Source organism: Pollachius pollachius, assembly GCF_949987615.1.
Source record: "Pollachius pollachius genome assembly, chromosome: 2".
NCBI lineage: Eukaryota > Metazoa > Chordata > Actinopteri > Gadiformes > Gadidae > Pollachius > Pollachius pollachius.
In genome coordinates this window covers 39,999,274-40,026,018 of record NC_136935.1, presented here as the reverse complement: position 1 = coordinate 40,026,018, position 26,745 = coordinate 39,999,274, and the positions used below count along the sequence as shown (strand labels likewise).

The 26,745-nt window shown below is 40.5% G+C and overlaps 1 protein-coding gene across 3 annotated transcripts in view; it reads left to right on the top strand.

Moving 5' to 3' along the window:
• inpp4b (inositol polyphosphate-4-phosphatase type II B) overlaps positions 1-26,745 on the top strand; it is a 201,922-nt gene that overhangs the window by 50,564 nt on the left and 124,613 nt on the right. The window contains exon 1 of one of the 3 annotated variants that reach the window (XM_079758919.1): positions 20,186-20,406. The exons of 1 other annotated variant lie outside the window; for it this stretch is intronic. In XM_079758919.1, coding sequence (XP_079615045.1) covers positions 20,316-20,406 — 91 coding nt within the window. In that variant the 5' untranslated portion in view covers positions 20,186-20,315. Of the gene's footprint in view, positions 1-20,185; positions 20,407-26,745 lie in introns of those variants that run through there. One more of the 3 variants, XM_079758920.1, reaches the window with a different exon arrangement.

The window sequence follows — 26,745 nt, the reverse complement described above, 5'->3', positions numbered from 1 at the left end:
TACTCTCACCACTGAATAGATGAGATTATAGTTTTTAAGAACTACAGTATTCTTACATCATTTATCATATATATTACTTTAGAACTTGGTCTTTAGAGAGTCTTTTAAGACTCTGTGCAAACACGGAGCCTGGGCTTACCTTTATCTCTTTGTGATCCAGTTTTGATTAGGCAAGGCAAGGCAAATTTATTTATAAAGCAGCATTCAAATCGAAGGCAATTCATAGTGCTTTACAAAGGAAGAAATTGCATGTAAAAAATGCTTTGAAAGGACAATAATAAAAAATAATAAAATAAATTATATAAAGTATAGGATCCCAATATACTATTATTTGAAGTAAAAACTGTCAAACTGAAATGTTTTCTGCACTGATTTAAAAGACTATAGTGTAGAGGCAGACCTGACATTTTCTAGAGACGTATGTTCTATATCTGGTTTTGGTGAAAGTGAAAGTGCTGCTTTGTGTGAGCTGTGCTGGAGTCCCTCATATAAAAGAAAAAGGTTGCTTGTACATGGTTCAAAGTTTAAATGAGGTTGCACTGCAGGACTACCCGTATTAAAGAGCAATGTGAAAACAAAACTCACAAGCACTAGAAAGTGAAGAAAGTAAAAAACCCCAAAACATACCTAATTACCAAACATTTATGATAAGTAGGTAAAGCTTAAAAAGCTGCTTGAAACATGAAAGATTATCTTTTCATGAATAACTACAAATAATTGCAACAAAACCCAATGCATGAACCTGAATTTACTTCATTCAGAACTAAATTTTATGATGCAAAGTGGCGACTATCCAAATTTGTTTCTAGCCTATGCATAAGCAACTCACTGCTTTCCGGATGTGTAATTCAGTGTGTGTGTGTGTGTGTGTGTGTGTGTGTGTGTGTGGGTGTGGGTGTGTGTGTGTTAATATGGACAGCTCTATACAACTCTCTCGCGTTGTGAAACACTAAGGCGTTAAGTACTGTGAAGCTAGTCTTTCCTTAATATCAGATGGTTCTGCTGAGATTACTCTGCTCGCCTCTCTCCTTCTGTCTCTCTCTCTCTCTGTCTCTGTCTCTGTCTGTCTCTCAGCTAGCTCTCTCTCTCTCTCTCCCTTTCTCTATCTCTCTCTCTCTCTCTCTCTCTCTCTCTCTCTCAGCTTGCTCTCTCAGCTAGCTTTGACTGTGAGTAATGAGACAGAGCTGAAAGCTAGCACATATAGCCTCCGTTCGAGTGTGCATGTAAAAGATTTTCCTAAAGGACCACACACTCATAAACACATGTGTTAAAAAAAAAGACACAAACACATTTGTAATGTGTGATAATACCCACCGATCTTGCAGACGTTAAGGATTTGTACAAATGAAACATCAATGAAAACAGCAAGTTTAGCATATTGTTCGAAGCTAGAGCGTGTGTTGTGTAACACGACACTGTGGAACACAATCCTTCTTTCAGACGGCTTGAACCCACTTGGCATGAAAAAAAGCGCCTTGCCACGATGCCTTTTAAGAGGCAGCGACTAACAGCGGAACTGAAGGCTAGGAGATAAAGTTGGATACGTGTTGCCCCGAGTGGCTCATCAATAATGGAGGTGTCCGCTGAAGCCGGGGGTAAAACAGGCAGCGGAGCAGCGACAAAATAAACAGCCTCCCGACGTCCCCGTTAAAAAGTGCTCTAATTATCTAGTGCTGTGGAGGTTAATGATTCGAAAACTATAACACAAGCTATTACTCAATTAGAGTTACGCTAGTTCCACCGGTGTGGCTGGAGCACTGGTTTAGGGCCCTTAAAAAGGATAACGATTGGAAAACAATTACATCATGTCAAACATAGTGGCTGGGAGGGTCATTGGTTGGCCGTTGTAATGAGTCAAAATGATCAGCAGAGTTCATTTACATGCAATACGGTGAGCACTTTAGCACAATAGCATCCAGGGCGAAGCTATTGAATTGTGCAAGCTTTTGTGTAGCCATGTGTTTCGTTTTTTTGTATTCTCCGCTGGAGGAAGACGATGCATAAATAAATCAAGACTTCATTTCTTTGTTCACCAAATTGGTTGGTCGGTTGGTTGAGGGTGCCTCTATTTTGGGATTCTGAACGTTTGTCAATGTTAGGGTTACAAAACTGTATGTATCACTGTATAAGCATGCCTCTTACATGTATACATTTTACATATAAGCGTTTTCTTCTGGACTGAAAGGCAAGCTTGCTCATTCCATGCACTTTGTGTACAGTATATTACATCTATACTTTTTTTTATAAATATATCAAACGAAACCAACAACTTACCTCCCTGTTGTATTTAAATCCCTCCAGCCATAATTTTAATATATATTCAGTTTGGGGAACAATGTTTTTATGATCGAAAGAGACAGAGTTGCCACTATTTTGGCAATTGAAGGGAGGTCAAACATGTACACAATGTGTATTCAAGTCTTTTAATCAACACACACAATCTGTTTATTTTTTGAAAAGAATCAAAGATTGGCATCTCTTCATTGGTTATGTGTTCCTTTTCCTTCACACATCCCCATATCAGGACTCCCCGCTGTGCAAGGTTTGCACAAACTCTCCGTAGGCGCGCAAGTGTGGGGGGGTTCTGATCAAAGCCTGGATTCCAGAAGAATGAGGATCATAACAGAAGGCCCAGCTACAACCAGACAACCAGTTTTAGCTCAGGGAATCATGGAGGCCCTCTGAAAAAGAAGAAGAGTATGACACAACATGCTGTCAGATATACTGTATTTTGTATTGTACTGTGTTAAACAGTAGATAGCATAACACAGATATAGTGATCTTATGCTACGCTAGTGTGTGGCTAAAATAACGCTGAAGTCGTTAGCTCTGGTCAAATCTGGGATGATTGATTTTTGGTTTGAAAGTAATTAGATACTCATGCATGTCCTTCTTTACGAAATCTGAGTATATTGGATTCACTTTGAGGAGGCTAGCTTATCGCAAATCAAGGCAGGCTAAAGTGAATCAAAGCTTGGCCTACTAAATGAGTCATACACAACAAACTGTTTATCTGGTGTTTTCTTTGATGTAAATCTTCTCATCAATATTTACTGCAACAATAACACTTGTGGGTTTAATTGAGACGTGTTTTGATAAACATGTGACGCAGCTATTTACTCTTTGGGTATGCTGTTTTAAAATTGTAATACCAACGTTGTCAATATTTTGTGTTGTTTCCGTCATGCATTTCTTTATGCCTGTGTTGGTTTTCCCATGATATATTCATAGTCAGCACTAGCTATCTGTCAATTGTGGCTCAATATAGTGTATTTGAGGTCTTCTAGTCCCAGCCAAACTGTGTTTAAACAGTTGAGCAGGATAACCTTGCCCCCATACTCCATCACGGCATGTATATGAATTCACTCCATATTGCTTCTGATAAAAGGGCCTCTGATAAAGAATATACAATGCTAGTTTTCTACTTCTAGCATGATTCTACTACTCAGACAGCGGGGTGATGAGAAGCCTCTTTTGGCCCTCCCAGGTCCTCCAGGGATACAGCTCTGGCCTTCCCTTCTAATCAAACCGTAGTTGTCTCCTGTTCTGATGCTTGGAGGGAGATAAAAAAAAAACACCATTAGCTTGAGCTGTATCTCGTCCTGGACAAAGCCACTGTGTTGAGCCATTCCTGTGGTTTCTGCTGATAATGACTAGCACAGCGATGTTAGCTTAATGTCTTGTCTTAATCTACAAATGGCTGCTGTGGTTTCTATGTTGTTGTTTTTTCTTGATAATGGGGAATTGTGGAGGGGTGGATGGTCATAAGTTAATGGATTTGATACAGGAGCCTTTTAAGGCAGCTCTAGATTAAACAAAATGAACAAGGAAAACTAAATTCCCTTTGAAATTAGGATGTTTGGTTGTGGTTTATATGGGGAATAGAAATGAGAGAGAGAGAGAGAGAGAGAGAGAGAGAGAGAGATAAAAACAACAGCCCACACAAAGCTTTAAAACGGATAATGACAGTACACTATTTCCAATTAGATGTTTTCCTTCCTCATTGCTGAGGTTTGTGTGAGGTGCACAGGTGCAACATGTTGATGTGCATGGGCGCAGAGAGGTATTAGTGTGATCAGAGATTTCAGTAGGCCGCATTCCAACATAAATGGTTTGGCAATATAACATAACAAACAACATGCAAGTATGTTTGTGAGTGATATTAGTTACGTAAGCGCAAATACAGTTTTCTGTCTACAGTTTGTAGAAGTTCCACGGTTTGTGTTTAATAATACTGTGGCTTCTCTTCTACACAAGAACTGCTTACTTTTGTCTTAATGCTCTACAGCGTAGTAGAAAGGATACACACATCGGACGTTTCGATTTTGGAAACATGGTCCACTTAAGTTTCAATTAAGAAAAACAGCTTTGAACATATGGGGGAACTTATTACAAATGATCAAACAATGTGGTTTGTCAATACTGTAAAAGTAAAATGCATGTATGCATTACACTATTCACACTATTCTGGATGACTATTCTGTTCTGGATCTAACTACACTATTCTGGATCACTATAAACACTATTCTGGATGACGGATTGCAAGAAAACGAAAAACAAAACAACATTGTAACTGGAGTCTATCACATAATTGCATCAGTGGAACAATAATGAGTTGAATTTAAGCTTGAGATAAACTTTCACAGATGAATGACACCATAATCAAGGGTGAGAAAATCATCGTCCCAGCCTCACCTGAATCCATGCAGTTCACATGGGCATAGAAAAGCACAAACTGAGAGCCCGATAGCGAGCTTAACAAGTTACACTGCACAAAAACCTCTGCTGTGATACACAAAATTAAACCAGCCTTCGCCAGACACAGCATACCAGACACAGGTGTATCGGATAATGGCTCTCAGGAGAAATGTGAGGACTGAGTATACTCATATAAGATCAAGTCTGTACTATTGCCAAAGCAGTTATGGAAAGGCCAAAGCTGATCATCAGAGAGAACCCTATCTGAGTCTCATTGAGTATCATAACACTCCAGTTGACAGCTTATAGCCCAGGGTGGTTAGCTGCAGAGAAATGATACAACAGGTCAGACAAGCAGATGTCAACACTAGATGAAGAGCAAAGCATTAGATTGCAGGAGTACGGACACTTGTAGTGGAACAATTAATCTCAAAGATCAAATGAGGTACCACAGTTACTCATTTGCCACGATACTAAGACCATGGCAATCTACAGACTTTTTTATTGTGTGGATGTATTTCGTTGTCTTGCATCCTTGCAGACATCTCCACTCCCCACCCATGGTGTTTTGCAAATGTACTTGTCCACCATGGCTGACTTCAGCCAAAACCATTCCTTAAATTTCTACGATAGTCATCCCACTCACATACTTTCTTTGTGGTTATGCCCCACATTGGGAATACTGGAACCAGCAGCTGTCATCCAGCCAGCTGATATTGACCGATCATACCACACACTCGCAACTGAAGGGAAAGAGTACAGACCTCGCTTGCTTGACACAAAATAACACATGTAGAGATACTCACACTGACGAAAGATCTAAGCATAACAGACAGCCTGCGCCACACAGCACCAAACTGCACACCTCAAAGACCGCGAGTGAGACAGTCCCTCATAGGTCAGCTCCAATATCTCCAGTATACCAAATTATTGCTTAGACTTATAGCCGTATAGTCGTCATCTGGAATGAATCCATATAAATATTGTAAGAAAATGATGCTCCCAACATCATTTTGTAAAAACAAATATATATTTTTATATATTGTTAGCTTCTTTTTTGTTGCATGCCTTATTGCAGTGGAACTTGTAATCCAGCAGTGGTGCTGCACTGCTTCTGGATGAATGAAGGGGAAACACTGTTCAGGGATACACAAGAAATATATCTTCAGCTTTTTTACCTGTTGTGCTATTGAAAATGTTACGTTTTCCTTTGAATTCCTGGTCACGTTTTCCTGTTTACATGCAATTACCATACACTGTGCCAGTGTAGCTCTATTCTAAAATTTACCAAACTGCGCATATACTCACTTTGCTGCTGTACCAAAAGCATTCTGAATTACTTTTCGGTACCATTCAACAAGAAACATGCATAATGTTGAATTTGTACAATAGCTCAGCATTTTCATGAGACAATTTATATTGTATATTATATGTATATGAATATCGTATGTATGTTATCGTGCACATTTTAATATGAACATTTTACATAGAGAAATTATTTTGCACTTATGCACATTAATCCTTATTGTATTGCCTTATCATCCCTGTGATTTACATTTTGTACTTACATTTATTATACTTTCTGTTTTATATTATCTTGAAAAGAGAAATTGTAACAAAAACCATTATCCCTAGTATCAATAAAAGAATCATAATCTGAACAAAAATACAGTATTCTAATTCAGCACATTTATGTGTCATAATTGTATTATTACAACATAAGGAACATGATATGATTACATACAACTAAAAATAAAAACAGATACAAGTTTAAAAACAGTTTTTGTGCTTGAGGTATGCTTGTTTCTTTGCGTTGTGTCTCGGTGTCAGGGCATAGGCCTTATTTGTTTCTGGAGAACCAGACTTCCTCTGGGAGTATAAGGGCTCAACGACTGGCGTGGGGTCTCCTGGTGTAGCTGGGGGAACCCTCTTCATTAGAGAGGTCAGTGAGGGGGTGCTGTCAGGAGTCCTTCTGTCTGAGAAGATGATCCACAAGGAGAGGCTGTGCTATATAATGCATGCTGCTGCTGCTCACTCACTGAAAATAGATGTTATAATAACAAGCTGACTGGTTTTGTCTATCTGCCGATGAGGTCTGTCTCTGAGCACAGGAGAGACTGGAATAGTAATTGAATGTAAAAAATAAAGCAACTTGAGTAAATACATGACTTGGTTTTTGATGGCCTAATTGAATGTGCTGCTCGCAAAGTCTCTTCCTGTGTACTGTCAGTGGTAGTGATAAATGTAATATGAAGTACCTTTGCTATTGCTTGAGCTCAAATACAAGTTGACATTTTCCCTGCTGCCAGACAATATGGCCAGGGTGGTTTCACAAAGGAAAGCCATTCACAACTGAAACTCAGCTTTACAAAGTCCAGACAATTTCCTGAGCCTTTATCTATTTACCAGTGTGTGTGTGTGTGTGTGTGTGTGTGTGTGTGTGTGTGTGTGTGTGTGTGTGAGTGTGTGTGTGTGTGTGTGTGTGTGTGTGTGTGTGTGTGTGTGTGTGTGTGTGTGTGTGTGCGTGTGTGTACGAGTGGGCATATCAACCTATGTTGTGTATAGAGTGCAGTGCATTGAGGATGTGTGTGTGGGAGGTGTGTGCGTGTGCATGTGTTGGGGAACCTACACCAAGCTCAGAGCAATAAGCTGCAGGTCTAGCCAACTCCTAGCCCACCAGTCTGTGAAGCAGGCAGTAAATAGATACGCATGGACCTTTTGCATATACCTTGGCATGGACTGCTAAGCAACATGCTGATGCTTCCTGATGAGCACAGATGATTAGACTAGAGCTTTGAAAAAAAATAAAGATTAATCAGATAATCAAAAGCAGTTGTATTGAAATAGACTTGAAAAGCATAATGTTCAGCTGACATATAGTTTGAAAGAGAATTTATCATTTAAATGACCTCTTGTCTCTTTCTGTAATTATCTGTTGTTGTTTTTAATGGTGCACTTTAATGGAGAAGAATTTAGTGGTATTTTGTTGAACGGATTGGGCAGTCGGGAATATAAAATGCCTAAATACATTTTAATTAGTGTATAATCCCATGAAAATAAGAATGGTTTTTGTTTTCATTACCTTAGAATGAGAACTTTATAACTGTGTAGGGAGCGTGCCCTCTTCCACAGAGTCCGCCATGTTGCACCACCTTTCTCCAGTAGAACGGACAAGCGGCTCTAGAGAGGAAGATTCTGAATCATAATCTGTATCTTGCTTGATGGCCATGACCTAAAGCAGTGGTTCTCAAACTTTTGATACCGCGTACCACTTCAGAAAATATTTGTCTCCCCAAGTACCACCATTATGACCGATGTTATAAAATATATAAAAATACAGCCTTGAGACCTGCGGCCCTATTCAGCTACGTACAGTTAACGTAGGAGGCACATTTATTCTTCAAAATAATAGTATTTATTGTTAACTGTTGTCAGCTGTACAAAGTGGTAGCACTAGAACTTACACACACACACAGCAAGTGAGAACATTAAGAATAACAGCAGTTTTTCATTCATTCACACACAGCCTTTGTCGCACTGATATGTGGTTGCAAAAGAAAGGAAAAAGCACACAGCGTTGTCCGAAAGCGCTGAAATGTTTCGTTGCACAATTCTGTTAAACTCTCCTGCTCACCCACAGTGAAGTCCTCTGAAGGCATTTCAGACGCGGTGTGCAATGATGTTGTTCCGGACTATTGAATTGTGGACTTTGACCGCTTAAATCTGACACGTTTTCTTAAGAAAAATCCACTGGTTTGTCTTTCAGCACTGCGTGTTCTGTTGTAAGATGATGTTTGAAATGCGATGGTTTCATGGATTCATTTCTAAGAACATCATCACATACCACCACATACCACATGTGCTAGGTTCACTGTCACACATCGCGTACCACCAGTGGTACACGTACCATAGTTTGAGAACCACTGACCTAGAGTTTAAACGCAATCACGCAATACAATTCATACATCTTTCAAGAAACCTCATCCCCTGACACTTGGCTATTCAGTGCTGTTTACCAGCGACTCTGCTTGACAGCTTGTGACATCTTTATCATATGGTTTACTTTAATGCAAGAAGAAATTAACCTTCTCTTTATTGAGCTCAGATTGTAGGTTGTAGGATTGCTCCAATTGATGGCCATTGGTAGCTTTTGTTGCTGTGTTAGAAATAGAAAATAGGGATATGGAAAAATATTATAATGTTTTTCAATGTGTCAAATGCGCTAATGAACAAGCTTCAAGTTAATCTAGGTGATGCTATTTACAACTAGACCTATGTCAGCAAAAGATAATGAAACAAGCGGTTTTGTAAAAATACCCTTATTCCAATCTTTTTCAGAATGATTGACCAAATCAAACACAAGGCACACAGAATCTTCAAATAGCTCCTAGGGCTTTAATATTCAGCCTTATAACGGGAAATAACAATTAAACATGAATCCAACATGGTAGGTTGGAACAGGATGAATTGTATTGTAGTTCTAGATTAAATGGTACATGCTCTGTTTAGCTTAAAACACAAGAAACAATGACTTTATCAATATTGGAAGCAATATTCCAATATCGGTGAAACAAAGCATTCTGCAGAGATTATACAATTACATAACAAATTCAAATGTGTACAAAACAAATAATTCTACACTTCAAACAATAGTCTATTTCCACAATACACTATGCACCAGTATCACCATATAATATGTATAGTTGTTTTCTGTTGCAAAGAAATGCAAATAAGTTACTACACTTTATAACATTACACTAACAAGCAACTAGATGGATATTCTATTGGCAAGGCTGTTTCTGCTCTGTCTGCTATGTATAGAGTACCAATGTTATTGAATGAGACAAATTAATACTGATGCTGTATAAAGGCCACATTTAAGTTACTGTTCCTCTGAGGGTAGATATAGCTATAGATATTACTAGTTTCTCCCTCACCGTAAACAATATCAGGGGGAAAATGACACGCTTTATTAAGACTTTGGCATTGCACAGAAAAATTCCACACAGGCATATTTCGCTAAACTTGTGCAATGTGTGCAAGGATATGTTTGTACGCTTTTCCCATCACTATGGTATTGGTGATGGTGAGGGGATTTCGTGCTCACATGAACCATTCTGTAACCTGCACCCATTTTACACATCTGTTGAAAGGTGCTCTCTGCTGTCGGGTGAAGGCATGAGTTGCTCGGTACAGAAGGGAGGAGCTGGGGCGACACCTCTGTGCAGCCCCAGCTCCTCCAAACCATTCTCTGTACTGAGTGATGCTTTGTTTAACTGCGGCGTGCAGCAGGAACGCACCGTCTCATGACAAGGCACTGCTCTTGGCTGTAAACCTTCTAAGACATGCAAGCAACAATGTGCCCCTGAGTGATGCTTTGTTTAACTGCGGCGTGCAGCAGGATCAGAGACCAGGGAAAGTTTTTACCTCTGCCACCCTTGTGTTCCTTTCTCCTCTCCATCATATCGTCCAGCCCAAGCTCCCAGCCCCACCACTATTACTCTTTACCCTGCCCCTCTCTACACCTTCACCTTGTGCCCATCCCTCCCCATGCACAATTTCCAGCCTATATCATTGAAATCAATTGAATTGATTCTCCCGGGGGTTAATGGATTTTCTGCCAAGGTGAGGAGGATGCACTTTAATCATGGTGGATCTTAAATATTTTATCAGGCAGAGCCAAGGATTCAGAGCTGGCGCTGTTAAGGCAGGGGAAGCGATGATGGGAGAGAGACAGCGAGAGAGAGTGAGCACTCTGTCTCAGCGTCGGGCCCGTGAACATGCTCTGAGCTGGGCCGTGAACATGCAGACCCTGCATTGTCTTAGGGAGAGTGCGATGAGCATTGTGCTTTTCCAATGTGAATGCCTCTACCTTGATACATATTTTAAAATATATTTTTGATGGAAATTAATTTAATATATTTATTTCTAGATGTTAATTTATTTAATTAATACTCTATGTTGTATATTGTTATTTATATGTGGAGTACAGCAAATGTCTGGAAATAACCTAATGGCTCTCTCTTTTAAACCCAAAAACAAGATTCAATGTTCCAAAACACTGAAACGGCATACAATATTAATTGAGATGTACACAGACTGAATACATGCAAGACTTTTACAAGAATAATGGTTGGCTACATTGGGGGAAAATAACATACCTTTTAGACCTTTATCATCTGTTGCTTTCTCTTTCGAGGTAAATGTACCACATAATGACTTGAATTAAATTGAGTAGTGATCAAAAAGAAAGCTGTATTGAGTATCCAAGATTTTGATAAAGGTTTGTCTTGGGGGAATGCAATGGAAGCCCGGCATCAGTTGAAGTCTTACTGACATTTTTCCAGATTAGATATAAAAACTCACTTAGAATGGTGTTATAACATGGTTACTGATTAGTTGAAAGAAAGTCAAAAACAAGTGGGCAATAGAGAACAATAGGTATGTTATAAATCATCAAATGAATATAATCTTGGCACACGTTTACAGTATTAAGTGTGTAATTACATATGAACTATTTAGTAAGCATAGAATATGAAAAGTTGCTGATTTAACACATCTAAAAAAAATTTTTTTTAAATGACTGCATTTTCAGAAATTAATGATTTAGGAGTTTCCATTTGAATCACAGCTTGTTTTGCCTAGTCATATATTTAAATGCTATGTCTTATTCTAATAGCAGAATATCATCATTACATCACAAACCGTTGTTAATTTAGTGAATCATGGTGTGGATGTTGTGTATTTCTTTCGTTTAGCACACAAAAGCTCTTGAATCACCGCTATACCATCGCTTTTTACAGTTATTAGCAGCCATCAGGCTAACCGTTATGGCCATCAAGCTAGCCACTAGCGGTTAATATACAATAGGAATAGTTTAGGGCTGGTCTGAATATTTGAGCAGTATCCTAAGGCGCTGATTGAAATTCCCCCTTCTCTTCCTGCTGAGAGGGCTCCTTTTCCCCTCGCATCCATGGACGCTTCCTACGCCTCATTATGCATCTCTACAGCCCTACATTATTCAGCCTCCATATCTTATTTCTTAAATAAAACGAGAAACTTCCAATTTCAACCCAAAGACAGTTTGGCCTTAAGGTTAATTACATTGTCTCACAGCTTCTTTCCCCCCCCCCCCCAGTGAATTAGTTAAATGTGATGCTCAATATACGGCCAGACGTTCTATATTTTTCAGTGGCTGGGTTCACGTGGAGTGAGGGAAATAGGTAAATGGGTAAATTAATGATAAAATAATTCCAAGGCTGTTGGAATGCAAAAAACAAAAATACAAAGCACCGTAACAATGCAGTCATCCTTGAACATCCAATAAAGCTTTCGCAATACCCTGTTGTTGCCAAGGCAACAGCAGGGATGACAAACAACTGCCATAACCACAACAACAAAAAACACTTTTTGAGTGTGTGTGGATTATGGCTGGTTTGAGCCCAGTAAAGGCACCTAGGTGGAGTTACATTAAAACCACATTTAAGGTATTTTTGTTGCTCTTCAATTGAATGCTTGACTTTCCACTTAAAGTTTGTATATTTCATTTAGAATAACATAATGGCCCAGTGTAGGTTGAGGCTCAGAGTCCACCTGCACAAAGACACAACGCACCAGGAGGTAGCGGTTCAAAAACGCTAATCATGTGTTGACCACTCCATAAGAAACAAGACAAGCTCTACCACAACAGTGTCTGCCTCAGACCAATGAGTGGAGCTGACATCATCCGACGTCGTCGATTGTCCATTATTGTTTCGCTTTAATAAGGTTGTATCAGCGATGTTGGGTGACGTCACTTCTTTTGGTATTTGAAGCGAGATCCCAAACAAACAGAGTCAGCTCGCCCTCCCTTCCGTGTTTCGTGCATCCAGTAAAAACTATCATGACCGCAGCGCAAAACCCCACAACACCCACGGTGATTGGTTGGAATACTATTTATTTTGCTTTTGAATGGTTTGTAGTACCATTTGTTTTTTGGTACGATCTCGGAGCATAGGCTGCTTACAGAGACGCGTTTTCTTGACAGATGAATGTGATCATTTATGTTTCATCCTAGAATCAACCTTTTAAAATAAAACGTTGAAGGTCCAGTGTGAAGAAATTATTGGCATCTAGCGTTGAGGGTATTAACTAAATACCCTCTCCCCTCTCACCATACATTTCCAGCGAAAAAGCTATAGTGACCTTTACTAGCCTGGAAGGGGCCAGTTTATGCTTCCAAAATGATGTCATTGTTTATGAAAGCATTGAGTAGCCAATGTTACGTAGTGCAACTTTAACTAATTGAACAGTTTAAGAAATGAGAACGATAAATTCTGGGATTTATTGATGTTGACAAATTGAGTGTTGATGCAAACGTTAACGCCATAGAGCCACGGAAGCCCTAGAACAGACATTATTTATAGAATCTGGGTTGATCAAAGTCAAATAGGGGCAGGGGCTAAAATAATATCACATCTCATGACACTGCCTTGAGCCACCATACCTTACTGCACGGGTGACTGGTAAAGTAACTTCAAAGGTGCAGATAACTCCTATTCTAAAGTCAGTTGCCCCACAGCCTTTCTGAATGCACATGCTTGTATATATTTATATACCTTTAATCTTTGTGTAACCATGCAGAGAATAAGAAGAAGAAAGAGGAGAGGGGTCTTTCTGGATGTCTTAGTGGCTTGTTGCTACAGAAAAAACTGGAGTCCCAAATAATTGGCCATCAAATCAAAAGGAACACAATGCTTCAGTCGACTGGCTGCAACCGAAGGGTTGCCGTTACATCCAAACAAACATGAGCAAGCACACAGGGGGTGCGTCCATGCATGCCAACTGTGGTTTCCTCAGAATATAGGATCGCCGCATTGTCTCCCCTCCTATGACGTCTCGAGCGATATTTGAACTGGCATTTGGATGTTCTTGTGTACTGCTGCAACATGGAATTCAGTGATATAATTGATAATTGATATAATTATATATTTTTTATTGTTCATATGTGAGTGTGTCCCTGCTCACATACACAACCCTTTACTTTCCCTCTCTGCACTGATAGGGGCAATTTAGAAGATTACTTTCTTGAACTACCCATCATTCCTGCTACAGTGGCCTCGCTGTTACGAGTAATGACGTCTCAACTCGTACGATAGATGACAAACAATCTGCCTGGGAGATGGGTGTTAAAATCTTGGTTAGACTCTGCTTTGACAAAGGCATGCCAGTGATTAAAATGTGAGACAGTCCATTCTTCAATTGCTGCATTGTTTTCCTTTTTTATTATCTTTCCTGAAAACCACTATTTCGATATAGTGATTCCTACGAAGAACCAAACCAAACAACCTACTGATACAGAATTTCCATTCTTTATCTCTTAAAAGTTAATCTATTCTAGGTCCGATATCTGTATTGATATTTTGAATTCATGAAGAATTCTATGGTACCCGTTTGAGTGATTTTCACAGTTTAGTTACAAGACGCTGTTCAACAAGACATTGAAATGGCTCAGTGGTAGCTTTTATTTATTTGGCTGAACAATGCATAAAAAATGTTGTTGTGTTAGATTGGTTTGTTGTCAATGAGTAGATGCTTTCATTTTCAGCTCAGTGTGGCATTTTCATTAATGAATTTGATGAATTCTCTTGAAGTCACAAGGGGCTATTTGATTTAAAGATTCAGCATGTCAAAGCCTTCCATGATCCATTTTGTGTGATAAATTACGGAAATATCAAGGGCCGTGAGCCCTTGATAGTTCGAAAATGTCTGCCAAATTAGGTAAGCCTTTCAAAAGTTTATTCAGGCGTAGGACAGTGGAGTAACTGGGGTCTTCAAATCCCAACAGAAAGATACTAGGTTTGATCTACAATTTCTGTTGCCTTCCTGCTGTTATCCTCGGGCAAGATGCACATCTGTTCCTTGATAAACTATCTGAAATCACTAAGACAGTGTCTGCTCAATACTTAAAAAGTAAATAGTGATACGACATCTACCTATGCCGCCTATAGAGATGATGTTCTACCTCTGGCTTCCAGAGTAAATGAAGTCGGTTAATTTGGCGGTTACAACTCAAGCCAGGCGGGAATGTCACAGGTTCAACGTATTTCAATCTTAAAACTTTATTTTTATTTTTTGCTCAAGGACTTTTTAATTCATCACACACCTGTCCGTGGTTACTCTTCACACTTGATACTTTTAAGAACTTCATTCAGAACATTTTGGCAGCCTTGAAGACATTGATTAATTTTTTTAAACTGTCATTTCGCAATCAATGATGTGTGTGTGCGTGTGTGTACAGGCATATCCATGCTCACGTGCACATGCTAACGTTTGTGTGTTTGTGTGTGTGTGTGTGTGCGTGTGTGTGTGTGTGTGTGTGTGTGTGTGTGTGTGTTTGACAATCTAAAAAGCTCTGAAATCTACAAGCTGCAGGGAGTGAAAAACCCTACATCTCAATCAACGCTTTTCACCCTTCCTAGCTCGAAGCAGTAGAATACAGCACATGTTGATAGAGGAAGATTAGAGGACAATGTAATGGCCTGACATGGAAACAAATGATGATGAATTCATGGCCAGGTCTCAGCATGTCCTCTGAGAAGGCGCTGGAAGGAAAACGGGACCGGTTGGGTCGGGGCTGTCAGTTATTCCTCAAGGTGATGATTATGCCTAGCCTCGGAGACCATCACGATCTCATGAGTTCACATTGTGTTTCTCCTCTGCGGCTCGGTCTTGCCTCGATCCCCAAAATGCAAAATGCTAGGAACAATCAGAGCTCTGGGAAGGGAGTTTCAGTTATTGATGAAGAGGTTGCACCAAATGAAAGGGGAACATCTGGATTTTTCTACGAGCACCCTTTTTTCCGATCATTTTGTATGTAAGGGACTAATGCTCTAAAAGTGCTTGTTTTTGCTACTGACTGGCAAAAACAAGGCTGAGATTATTTTCTTACATTACGGAAAGGATCCCTACAGAGAAATACAACTTTACATTTTCCTTGATCAGGTCTGTTTGTTCTTGTTCCCAATCCAAACCAACTCTCACTAAAGGAAAAGTCTCGCTCGGAAGTTTTGTTGTTTTGTTGTTGCAGACAAGCTTCCTGCAACAACTATAAATTAAGCTTTCTGTAGTCCAACCTGACAAGCTGTCCTCTCTCCAGCTCTCAAACACGTTTCCTCCATTCTCTCCTTGTAAAACAACTCAACTATTGCAGGACTCCTCCTCGAGCGACACTTGGTTGGACACAATAACAGGAAAATAATTTTCTTTACATAATTGAAGAATATATCCGCATTAGTCCCTTAGACCTAAAATGATCAGAGAATTTTCAGCAATTACTTTATTTTTTATCCAAAATAGACTGAACAATGTTGTTCAAAGATGAACAGATATCTGCTCGCGAAGCTTTTCTCAGATTACAATATGTTTTTGCTTTACTTCCATTCGGATTCAGCAGGCGAGAAGAGCTTTTTGAACAATGTAAGGCTGTGTCATATTTGGAAATCAATTGGTGCCCAGCCAAGGCCAGAATTATATTTACTGCGGAACAAAAACATGAATATCTGGATGTTCTCCCGAGAGTGGATTATACCAAGCGATTGGAAATATCTTACAGAGGAAACATGAGAGACAATTGCATATATAATCCATATCAGACAAGTGATAACATACGTGATTTCCTAATTGTTATCATTTTATTAAACACACTGTACAATGGATGGCTACAGTGGCAAACTCTTTTTGGTTTGAAGTAATGTACTTTTGTTCATACAATTTTGATTTATGAGTTATTGAATTACAATCTAACATTGTTCAACACAAAGAATGATTTGTTCCATAAGTGGAATATTATATTTTGAAACCTTGTGCTTTTTGCAATTTTCTCTACATCTCTAGTTTGTGTGTTATTTAAATCTGCAATATATATTTATTTGTATGCACATTTTAAACAATGCAGCAACGCAGGCTTCTTATTTTGCGTGTTCTGGCCTGGGAGATTTTTTAAAATGTATGGAAATATGAAACATATTTCCATACATTCAATTTGTTTGACTTTGCTGCTTCAATCTTCGAGAACAACCCTCAGTTTAAATCAAGTAATTAATTCAAGTAAATGTCCAGTTCTTCAAGTTCTTCAAAAGAGCTAGTCCTGAACTTCTTTAATTGGTACTCCATTTGATAAATATTAATCTAACAAGTGTTTCTTAAAAAGACCCATATCCAATTAAATAAAAGACAAATAGAACATTACAAGCTGGTTCTTCCTCTATGTCTCTATGCTATTACTAAACTCATCCATTTGTGGATGTGGAGTTGATTGACATTATTAATGACAAAAGGTGACATTGTTCCATGTTCCCTGGTCTCCTGAGCCTCTGTCCCACCATGCAGACATCTTTTTTCTACCATACTAGTCAGCGACAGGGAGTTCAGACCCAGGTCATTAAGGAGCAGTTAGGTGAGGCTAGGCATCTCCCTTCATTGAGGATGGAACCCCGAATCCATAGGCAGGGGGAATCGATCAACCTAGCAAGACTCTGGACATGCGCAATGAGTGCATAGGCAGAGTTCGCCCAGGTAGCTGGATAGGTAGGTAGACACTAGACAGGCAGCTAGGCCGTCCAATCATCAACTCATTGGCGAAGCATTCGATTTATTGATTGCTGTCGGGATATATAGAGGATTTCAACAAATATGAAAAAATAAATCTAAAATAAATTGTCGACGCTAGCTTTAATGTGGCTAGGCAATTACCCTAGCTTTGAGGCTGAAAAGGTAAAAAGGGCACGTTTAGGCCCCCCGTCCCCTTTTCTTGAGTCAGCTCCTTCAATCCACCATCCCCAGCGCATTGTCTTATTGATTTTCCCCACCCTCTTCTATCCGTCAGACTCTAATAAGACAACACATGTCGCCTTAAAAAGGAGCCTATTGGAATGTTAATGGATCACTACACCGCCCCAGTTTGGCACTTTATGTTAGGGTGTGTTTGTGTGTATGTTGGGGTTTACGTGTATGAATGAGTGTGAATGAATGTGTGTGTGTGTGTGTGTGTGTGTCTGTGCGTGTGTGTGTGTGTGGCTATTTAATTTTGAATGGTGTTTATGCACATGCTTCCCCTATGTACTTACATTTTCTTTCCCCCTGGTGCTGTAGGGTAGGTGTGAGAGAGCGAAGGTGTCGATAGAGAGATAAGCACGGGGAGACCGGTCGCTGAGCTGCCAGAGAGGAAAGAGCGTAGAGTGGATTCATCTGTGGTCTTATTGCTTGTGCAGGGACCAATTTATCTCCATTTGTTTCCTTGGCACCTTCCCAAATCTGGAGCAACCCACCGACAACCGCACACGCGCCTACAACTTGACTCCTGCGACCATCCGACTGATACCTAACGCCAGCTGTGAGGACCGCTGACGAGGTCTTCCATTCAACTCAGTAGTTACAGGATTAACTCTGGTTCTTTTTTGTAACATAGTTGTGAAATAATATATAGGAATATAGTTGGCGGTCAGAACAACCTACTTACAGTCTTTTGTTTGTATTAGAGACCAATAGACGTTACAGGTTACAGACTGGTCTTTGGGGTTTAAATCTAGAACCTTTGGGCTGGGAGTCGAGCGCCTTAAACAGTAGTCTGTGCTGTCCCAAGTCTTCATTTACTGATGTCGGTGTCACGTTTCAAACCCCTCTGAAGTTCAGAATTCAGTTATAATGCAAAGGGGGCTATACTTTTTGAATTCATTATGGAAGAAGTACACAGAAGTTTGCTGTGTTATACACAGCCCAGATTTGTGGGAGTCATTTTTAGCAGCAATATTGTCCTTATGAAATATAAGTGCAAGGAGTGTCCCAAACGCTAAACTGAACCTAAACTCTTAAGATTGTGGGTAATCAGAAAGAAATCAGATGTTGGTGATGGCTTAAAGTACGGTCGTTACAATAATTATAATCAGTTGGTTCCTTCTCTGCCATCTCCTCAGACTGTACCTATTCTCTTTTAGGAGCATGAACACACATGCTTTTGTGTGTTGCGTTTTCCACCACAAATACTCCATTTCCATTCAGCAGGTTATGAAAGAACATTTAATTTTGATATGGTCTTGGGAGTAGCCCAATGGCATAGTGAAGGTGAATCAATAGTAGGTTCTTTTATCAGTATGAGTTTGAAGAAAGACATGGTTAGGTTGCCTGAGTACCTAGGCTGGGAGTCCAGTCTTGTGAAAAACAAGAAAATAGCTTAGGAGCCGTTTAAATGTCAACATCTAAGGTACCAAATTGTGTTTGACTTTGCTAGGGCATCTTTGGCCATCCCCGTTCATTTCCACAAACCTGATTGCAGTGTTCCCTCGAATTCTGATTCTTTATTTTTCTTTTGGATGGTCTAATGGGCAACCAGGTGTCTTTATTACGTTTCCCCTTGCTTCAAGCGGTCGTACCGGCTCCATGGCCAACCTGTTTGTGTGTTTTTCTGAATGTACACTCATCACCAAACAGTGATGAGTGAAACTGAACTACCGCTTTCTCAGGGGTTTCACTTTTGCCGTAATAAATATAAAGGATATTGCAGGATATTACAGTTAAATGTTACAACTTTATTAAACCTGAGCTGTCTTCTCAGCCCATTCTCATTGAACGACCCATTCATTCATACATGTTCCTCTGTCTGAATAGCTCTTCTTTCTTTTTCCCACCATTTCATCTTGAAATAGAAATCACCTGGACTGTCCATATGGTGATCAGCTGTCGGCTTCTTGTTAATTGTTTCTTGCTACTGAAGCATGAAACAGCTTGGGGAATGGGCTGGTTTGGTGATGGTGGTGGATGGAGGTGGTGGCTGGGTAATGTGGAGGAGTGCAGAAATCCAGAAGAGAGCCCCCACTCCCTTGTCTGAATGCAGCAGTTGCTGCGCAATGAACAGAAAAGGAGAGAGGGAAAGCAATAGAGAGTGAGTCCTGCCTTTACAGGCTACATCATTGCGTTGCCTGGGTGGCGCTAGGTGAGCGTCTGTCAGCCTGAGATTGATGGATAGAGCTGTGTATCGTACATAACATCAATTCTGTCCAGCTCACTCTCCTTCTTCATTCTTGTCTCTCACTCCCTTTTCCTCAACCCTTTCATACCCCCCTCCCCCCACCAACACCACCGAACCCATCCCTCCCTCCCTCCCTGTCTCTCTCTCTCTCTCTCTCTCTCTCTCTCTCTCTCTCTCTCTCTCTCTCTCTCTCTCTCTCTCTCTCTCTCTATCGCTCTCACATCTGTATCTCACTCTTGTGCTAACGCCACCACCTCAGATCTCTCGGCTTTCCCTATCTTTCACATTAGTTTTCCCGCAGGCATCCTTTCCCCTCACGCTGGCTGCCAGCAGCCTGTGAGGCGGTGGGACCAGTGGGGGAAAGAGGGGGTGAGATTGAGAGTGAGAGTGACAAAGGGAGAGAGAGGAGGAGGAGGGAGGAGCGCACCGCTGTCTCCCAGAGACAGCAACTCCTCGCCTGGAGCACAGGCAGCCGGGAGCGTCGGTGTTGTGTGCCATATCGGGGGACCAGGTGGGGGGAAAATAAGTGGAGAACCAGGAGGAAAACAGAAATAGAGAGGGTTAGAGATAGAGAGAGTGAGGGAAACAGGGGGACCAGAGACAAGCTGGACAGATGGAGGACATGAGCCAGCACTCTGGACACTGCAGGGTGGACATGAAGGAGTCGATGGAGCTGGGGGCTAACACTGATGGACTGGCTGCTGGTAAGCTGTCTGTCTCTCTCTGAAGACTGTCTGTCTCTCGAGGGGGGACAGTCCCTCTGTCTCTCTCTGAATACGATTTGCCTGGCCAGGGACTGTATGTTTGTCTGAACTCTTTCTGAATCGCTAAAGTTGGTCTATCTCAATAGTCTGTCTGTCTGTTTGTTGAAGTCTGTCCGTCTGTCTGTCTTCGCCTGGCTTTTTCTCGCTCGTAAAAATTTAACCTGCTTTAAAGATGCTTTTTTCTTTCTTTCAACATTCAGATGCATTTTTGTCTCCTAATACTTCTTTGAAGATTATTTTACGTTTTTTCTCTCTTGGTTGCTAATGTTATTATAATGACCTTGCTCTGATTTCTGTCCTGTCCCTTTCAATACTGTCAATCAATGGCCGATGTGTGTTGGTTTTTAAATATTTAGTTCAGTTATCCGTTGCATGTCAATTCTCTGTGTGTGCTTAAGCAAAGTACAAGTCATTGTTGTGTACAAATAACGATTATTGAGGCAATGACAGAGGTTGGATATAGTGAATTCATTAACCAAATTTATTTTACCCATGGATCATCAAGATAAATCCTCTCTGGTGGCCATCTTGTTGTAATTATTAGTACAAAACATTAATTAAAATTACCATTATCTTTTGGCGCTTCCAGGGATTTCCTTCAAATTAATTTGATATACATCCAGCAATCATGGCTAGTGTTATGACAAACTACCATTAAATACACTGGTATGTTCACACAGTATTCTTAGACTGTTGTTTGCTAAAGTAATAAAACACAATTTAATATTAAAGTTTTAAGGTGACAAAAAATCTCTAAATATGACACTCCTATGTTCATCATTTGAGCGAACCAGTCAACACATATTTATTGATTGTTGTATGGCAGTGTTTGTGCATGTGTATATGTTTGCTTTCATGGGTTGAGCTCTGGCAGAAAATACTCCATATCCCACTGCCCATGTGTGGCAAGAGAATGCTAATGAAATAAGCTGTAGGGGTTGTTGCCACCCAGTCTTCACTGAAAACATGCAGTGCTTGAACATGCAAATGTCTCAGCCATTATCCAACTCGCTTCAGAATCAGTCAATGGAGCTTTACAAATACTGGAGCTGAAGGTTAGGTGAGTGGCCTGGGTGACTCCCAGCTGGAAAGGTACTGCATTATAGCCCCAAGGTCTGCAGGAGGCATCCTTGAGCAATATGTTTAACCCCTTCCTTTTTATTAATAACATGTATCTCACACTGTACCTCACTATGGATAGCTTACTCACCTTTGGTCACTACTGCAATGTACAATGTTGTCTTTTGACCGCTGTTATTGTATACAGTTTTTTTTATATCAGCATGTTTTGCATTTGCTCTGTGTTCTTTTGTGTGACTGTCATGCCAAAGGAGTTACGTGATTTAATTGAGTAATTCTATCAGTAACATCCTGTATTATCTTTCATCACATGTGCAAATACACAATCATGGACACACGTTCACACCAATACATTCATATTCATCTTCCCTAGTGAATCATCCTGGGAGGTAGCAGTTGAGCTCAGAGCACATAATTGCTACACCTGGCACAAAGGACAGGTTGACAATAGCTATTGTTATCAGTGGATTTGTTTATTTGGCATAACAGTGGGAACAATTTACTGTGACCTTACTTGGGTGCAGGTGAATCTTCCCCCGCATGTTCTTTTCCATCAATCCTCAACTTTGTTTTGTGTTACTTTGAGTGTTGACAACACGTTTCAAAAACCTTTTGCATTGTGAAAAATGGGGGTAGGAAAGTGTAGTGTTAAGGGGGTTGGACTCCCAGCTGAAAGGCATTAGGTTAAATCCACAACTTCCAAAACCAACCTGTAGGCATTGTTGAGCAAGGTACCTGTAGCCCCCTACCTGCTTCTTAAAGTCACAGCGTGAAACATTATAGCACATATAGCTTAAAATAACCTCAACATATCTGTAGTCCAGCGGTGGGTAAACTTTTTGACATCAAGGGCCGTATCAATTTTTGTATGTTTTGTTACCGGGGCCGCACTTTTTTTAGGCCTATAAAAATAACTCACTCACCACATAACTTGCATGCACAACGTTTTCTCTCTCTACATTTGGTCTGGTGAAAGCTGCTTGTTTGGTTGCGTTTATTTTGTCCTTTCGTAACTGCCCCTGCAATTCACTTAGCCTAGCATGTTTAGTACTGTAAGGACGTTCCAGGTTGGTCTTTTTCATAACAGAGCGATTCTCCACACACAAGGCAAACTGGCAGGCCCTTTACTTCAACACAGAAGTAATCATCAGTCCATTTTTCTTGAAAAACAACAAACTTTCATTATCAAGCTTTCTTTCTTGGCGGATGCCATGCTAGCCGTCAATGGTTAGATTTAGGAATGACCCTCAACATTTCAAAGTAAACAAAAAGGAAATTAACTTTCATTTTGTTCACAAGTTGTCACTTATGCTTGTATAACTATATTGTAGGCTAGGCTATATGCTTCTTTTTTTTTTCTTGCCTCCGCGGGCCGGATGAAAGGCTTTGGCGTTCCCCACCCCGGCTGTAGTCAACATTGATTGATAGTGGTTTCCATTTGGTTACCAGTAAAACCACATGCTATAAGTGATATATTCTACAGATAAAAATCCTGGCCAGCCCGTACCTCGCTCTTTGTTTACCAGAATCTTACTCTTGGCACTCGAGAAACCCCTCAGAGTTAGACCACCACACAGCTGAGCTCTGCTAGTTCACAACCCAGTTGCACAGCCAGTTAGAGTGGACAGAACTCTCTTATTAGTGTGGTTGCAAAGAAAGCCACACTATTGTTATCATGTGTCCTATTATTTTCTTCCGCCAATTTTGGGTAATTATCTACTCCTACAGTTTTGGGGGTATTTCTACCAAACCACCAAAAATGTTAATGCAGTGCACGTCTACTTTAAGAGACCAACCATTGCGGACTTTTCTTATTATACATTTTTATAATATTACTATTTAACATTGAAAGTGAATGGGGCAAAAGCTAAAATCAACCACTCCAAACGTAAACACCTGAGAGTAGGGCTGAGCGATAAATCGATTTTGATTGTGATTTTTTATTTTTTTCATTAAATGCTTTATAGAAAGGGCAGAACAACTGGGTACATATCTGTTCATTATTTTAGATTTATCTTTTCCTTTTTGTCCATTTTTTCTGTATTTTGTAAGGCGAAATTTCAATGGTCTCTGTTATAAAGTCTTTTTTGGGAGAGACATGCTGAATAAATACATCATGTTTAAACTCAAAAATAATCGTTAGAATAATCGTGATTTCAATATTGACCAAAATAATCTTGATTATGATTTTTTCCAAAATAAAGCAGCCCTACCTGAGAGTATAAAATACATATGGCACATGTAGACAGTAAGTAAGGAGGTCTCCAAAAACGTTGGTACCGCTGTGACCCAAGGGGGGGCTTTAACTGGTGGCCATGTCCCCCCTCCCCGTTTTATAGGAAACTCTGAAACTTGTTATCTGGGCGTTATTTGACATGCTGAACCTTTTTGCCGCAAGGACCCGTAAGGACTGTCAAGATGGATTAAGCTGTACCTTGAAAGTTTTGGAAAACCTTGAAAAAATCTGAAAAACTGATCATTGAACCCAAATGACCTTTGTACAAATGCTCCTTGATAATGCCAGACTATGTTATTATTTTATTCTTATCAGAGTTATGGCTGATTAATAAGAAAATATGATTATTGAAATGAGCCACCATTGTTCAATCAATCACAAGTCCGCTTCAGAGAACCCTAGGGACCTATAATTTGGTGGGCACATCAAGGACATCCCCCTTGGGTAATGTGGTAGTCACAGGTCATCGCTGTTGCAGGTGCTCGCCAAGGTATCTTTTATAATGGAAGTCAATGGGGGAAGAACTCTGATTTCAACTATTCTTAAGGTGAACAACTCAGAGTTGTCAAAGTTAGTACAGATATAGAAACTGTGCGTAAGCAGGTCTCCAAAAGTAAGGTAACTTTTTGGCGACAGGGGGCGCACAAAGCTGTCAAAGTCGTGGCTAACTTTCAGTTAAGCCAAAGATAAAGAGGAAGCGAAATGCCGTTCATGCGCGTCAAGTACATTTCTTGTAAGGGGGCGAACCCACCATCAATTCTTACCCTCAACGTTGCGGATCGGTTAAAACCAAAACGCAGTACCTTCGACCGACTTCCAGTCCGAACAGCACAAACTCCGGCTGCCGTTGTGCGACGATCATCCTCCACTCATGGTGCGATCATCCTAACTTTGTAGCACGTCCCCTTCGTTTACAATACTAATCATTGATAATGATCCAAAAATATCGGGTCTCTTAAAGCTAGGGTGGGTAATTTTTTTACTGTAATATTTGGCAAAACTGTCATAATAGCCAGTCAGCTATATGTAGGTGAAGTGCTCTGAGAATATCTGCCCATTACTTTGCTCTCCCCTGCCTCTGTGTGCCGCCCCCCAAAATTGCCACCGCTCATGTACACTTTGACCAATCAGAGCGAGGCTCTGATTCTCCGTTCTTATTGGCTGTGGGACTGTCCGTTCACCTTGGCAACGACGTTGGTGCGTCCCTGCGTGAGCGTTCACGAGCCTAGCAGTCTGACAGTTTTGCACTACTACGGCGACAACAAATGAATAGCAATGTCTTCATCAACGGCCCCTAAATTTCCCATTCCCCGGATACCAACCTCTAACACCGCTAAGACAGCGAAAAAAAGAGGAAAGACACTTGTTGAAAGGACAGCTACTAAAAGGGAGGCAGAGAGAGCTCGAAATAAAACCAGAGTAAACATTGGCGTGGCTTATGAGCGATGGAGAGAGTTACGTGACCTGAGAAACGTAAAATCGGACGCTGAGATGGCTTAATTTCTTATAGACAGGTAAGGAATAGTGATATCTCTCCATGGTATATTGTGAAGAATATGTAAAGTGTCGGCTGGTATGGTTATTTACTAGGCAGAGCCACGATAACTGTTACATTACGGTTCTGTAATGTAACCGTTTCAATACGGTTCCGTAGGATGTCTTGCATCGGCCCATGGTTCTTTTCCGGTCCGTTTTATGTGTTAGTTATGGTCACACTAACCTGTCGGAATAACACAGAGATTGTGCTAACACGTCGCCTAGGCTTCAACGCAACTGTGGATAATGTCCGAGTCACGTTTGTGTAAAAGCTACTTTGACACAACTGCCAAGATAAGCACAGCGAGGGAAGTGTAGCATATGATATTCCATGTATTGTTATAACGTTGTTGCAATGGTGTTTCGTCTTCCTATCAATGAAACTGAATTCACATGAACGCGCATAACTGACGTTTGGAGGGAGGAGCTACAGCAGGTAGAGCGTGGCAGGGAGGGACCAGAGAGAACACAACGGAATCTCAACGGCTGTTTTCTCCAAAATTACCCACCCTAGCTTTAAATGTGCTATATCAGAGTCCTCCATAAACCCCGGCTGTCGGCTAAACTGCAGTTTAGGGCGAGATATTCTGGCCAGCTTGTTTTCTGACTACATTTATTTTAAGGTCTAGCAATCCGCTCCGTGTTATCTGCTTCTTTTGGTTTTCAACACACTGACATGGGAGGGTTTACTAATACTTTTCCAATAGCGAGATTTTCATAAAGGTTTCTAGTTTCCTGGATTAAGATGAGATTTTTTTTTTACTTTACGGATTTATTAGTTAAATTTGTACCTAAAGCCCTACATTTAGCTTTACATTTAGGGCATTTAGCAGATGCTTTTATCTAAAGCGACTTACATCTGTTTACATTTGTCAGAAAAAAGTGAAACAAAAATATATCGCTGTTGGTGCAGTAAGGATGTTCATAAAACAAATGCCAAGCACTTACAATTGCTAGGTTGACCCATTCCCTGCATAAAACAAAGATAGCTAGGCTAAGATGCTACACGTAAGTACTATTTTTAAGTGCCAGGACATCCAACATACATTAAGTGTGTAAGAGGGGTGTTTTTAGGAGAGAATAGGGGGAGAAAGGGTGGTGGGGGGTAATGAGGGAGGCTATTTAGAGTCCAGGTAAACGCTGAACAATTGAGTCTTTAGTCTCTTGAGGAAGTTTGTGAGCGACTCTGCAGTCCTGACATCAGCAGGGAGCTCGTTCCACCATTGCTGTGCCACAGAGAATAGTTGTGACTTTTTTGTGCGACCTTTTCTTGCTCTTGTGATGCCGGCTTCAGGTGTCCTGCTGAGGTAGTTGAGCGGAGTGCTCAAGCTTTGCAAGATCGAAGAGACTGCAAATGTTGTTTCTAAATTAACAGGCAATGTATGGATATGCAGAATCCGACATCTTTGGATTGGATGCCATAATAC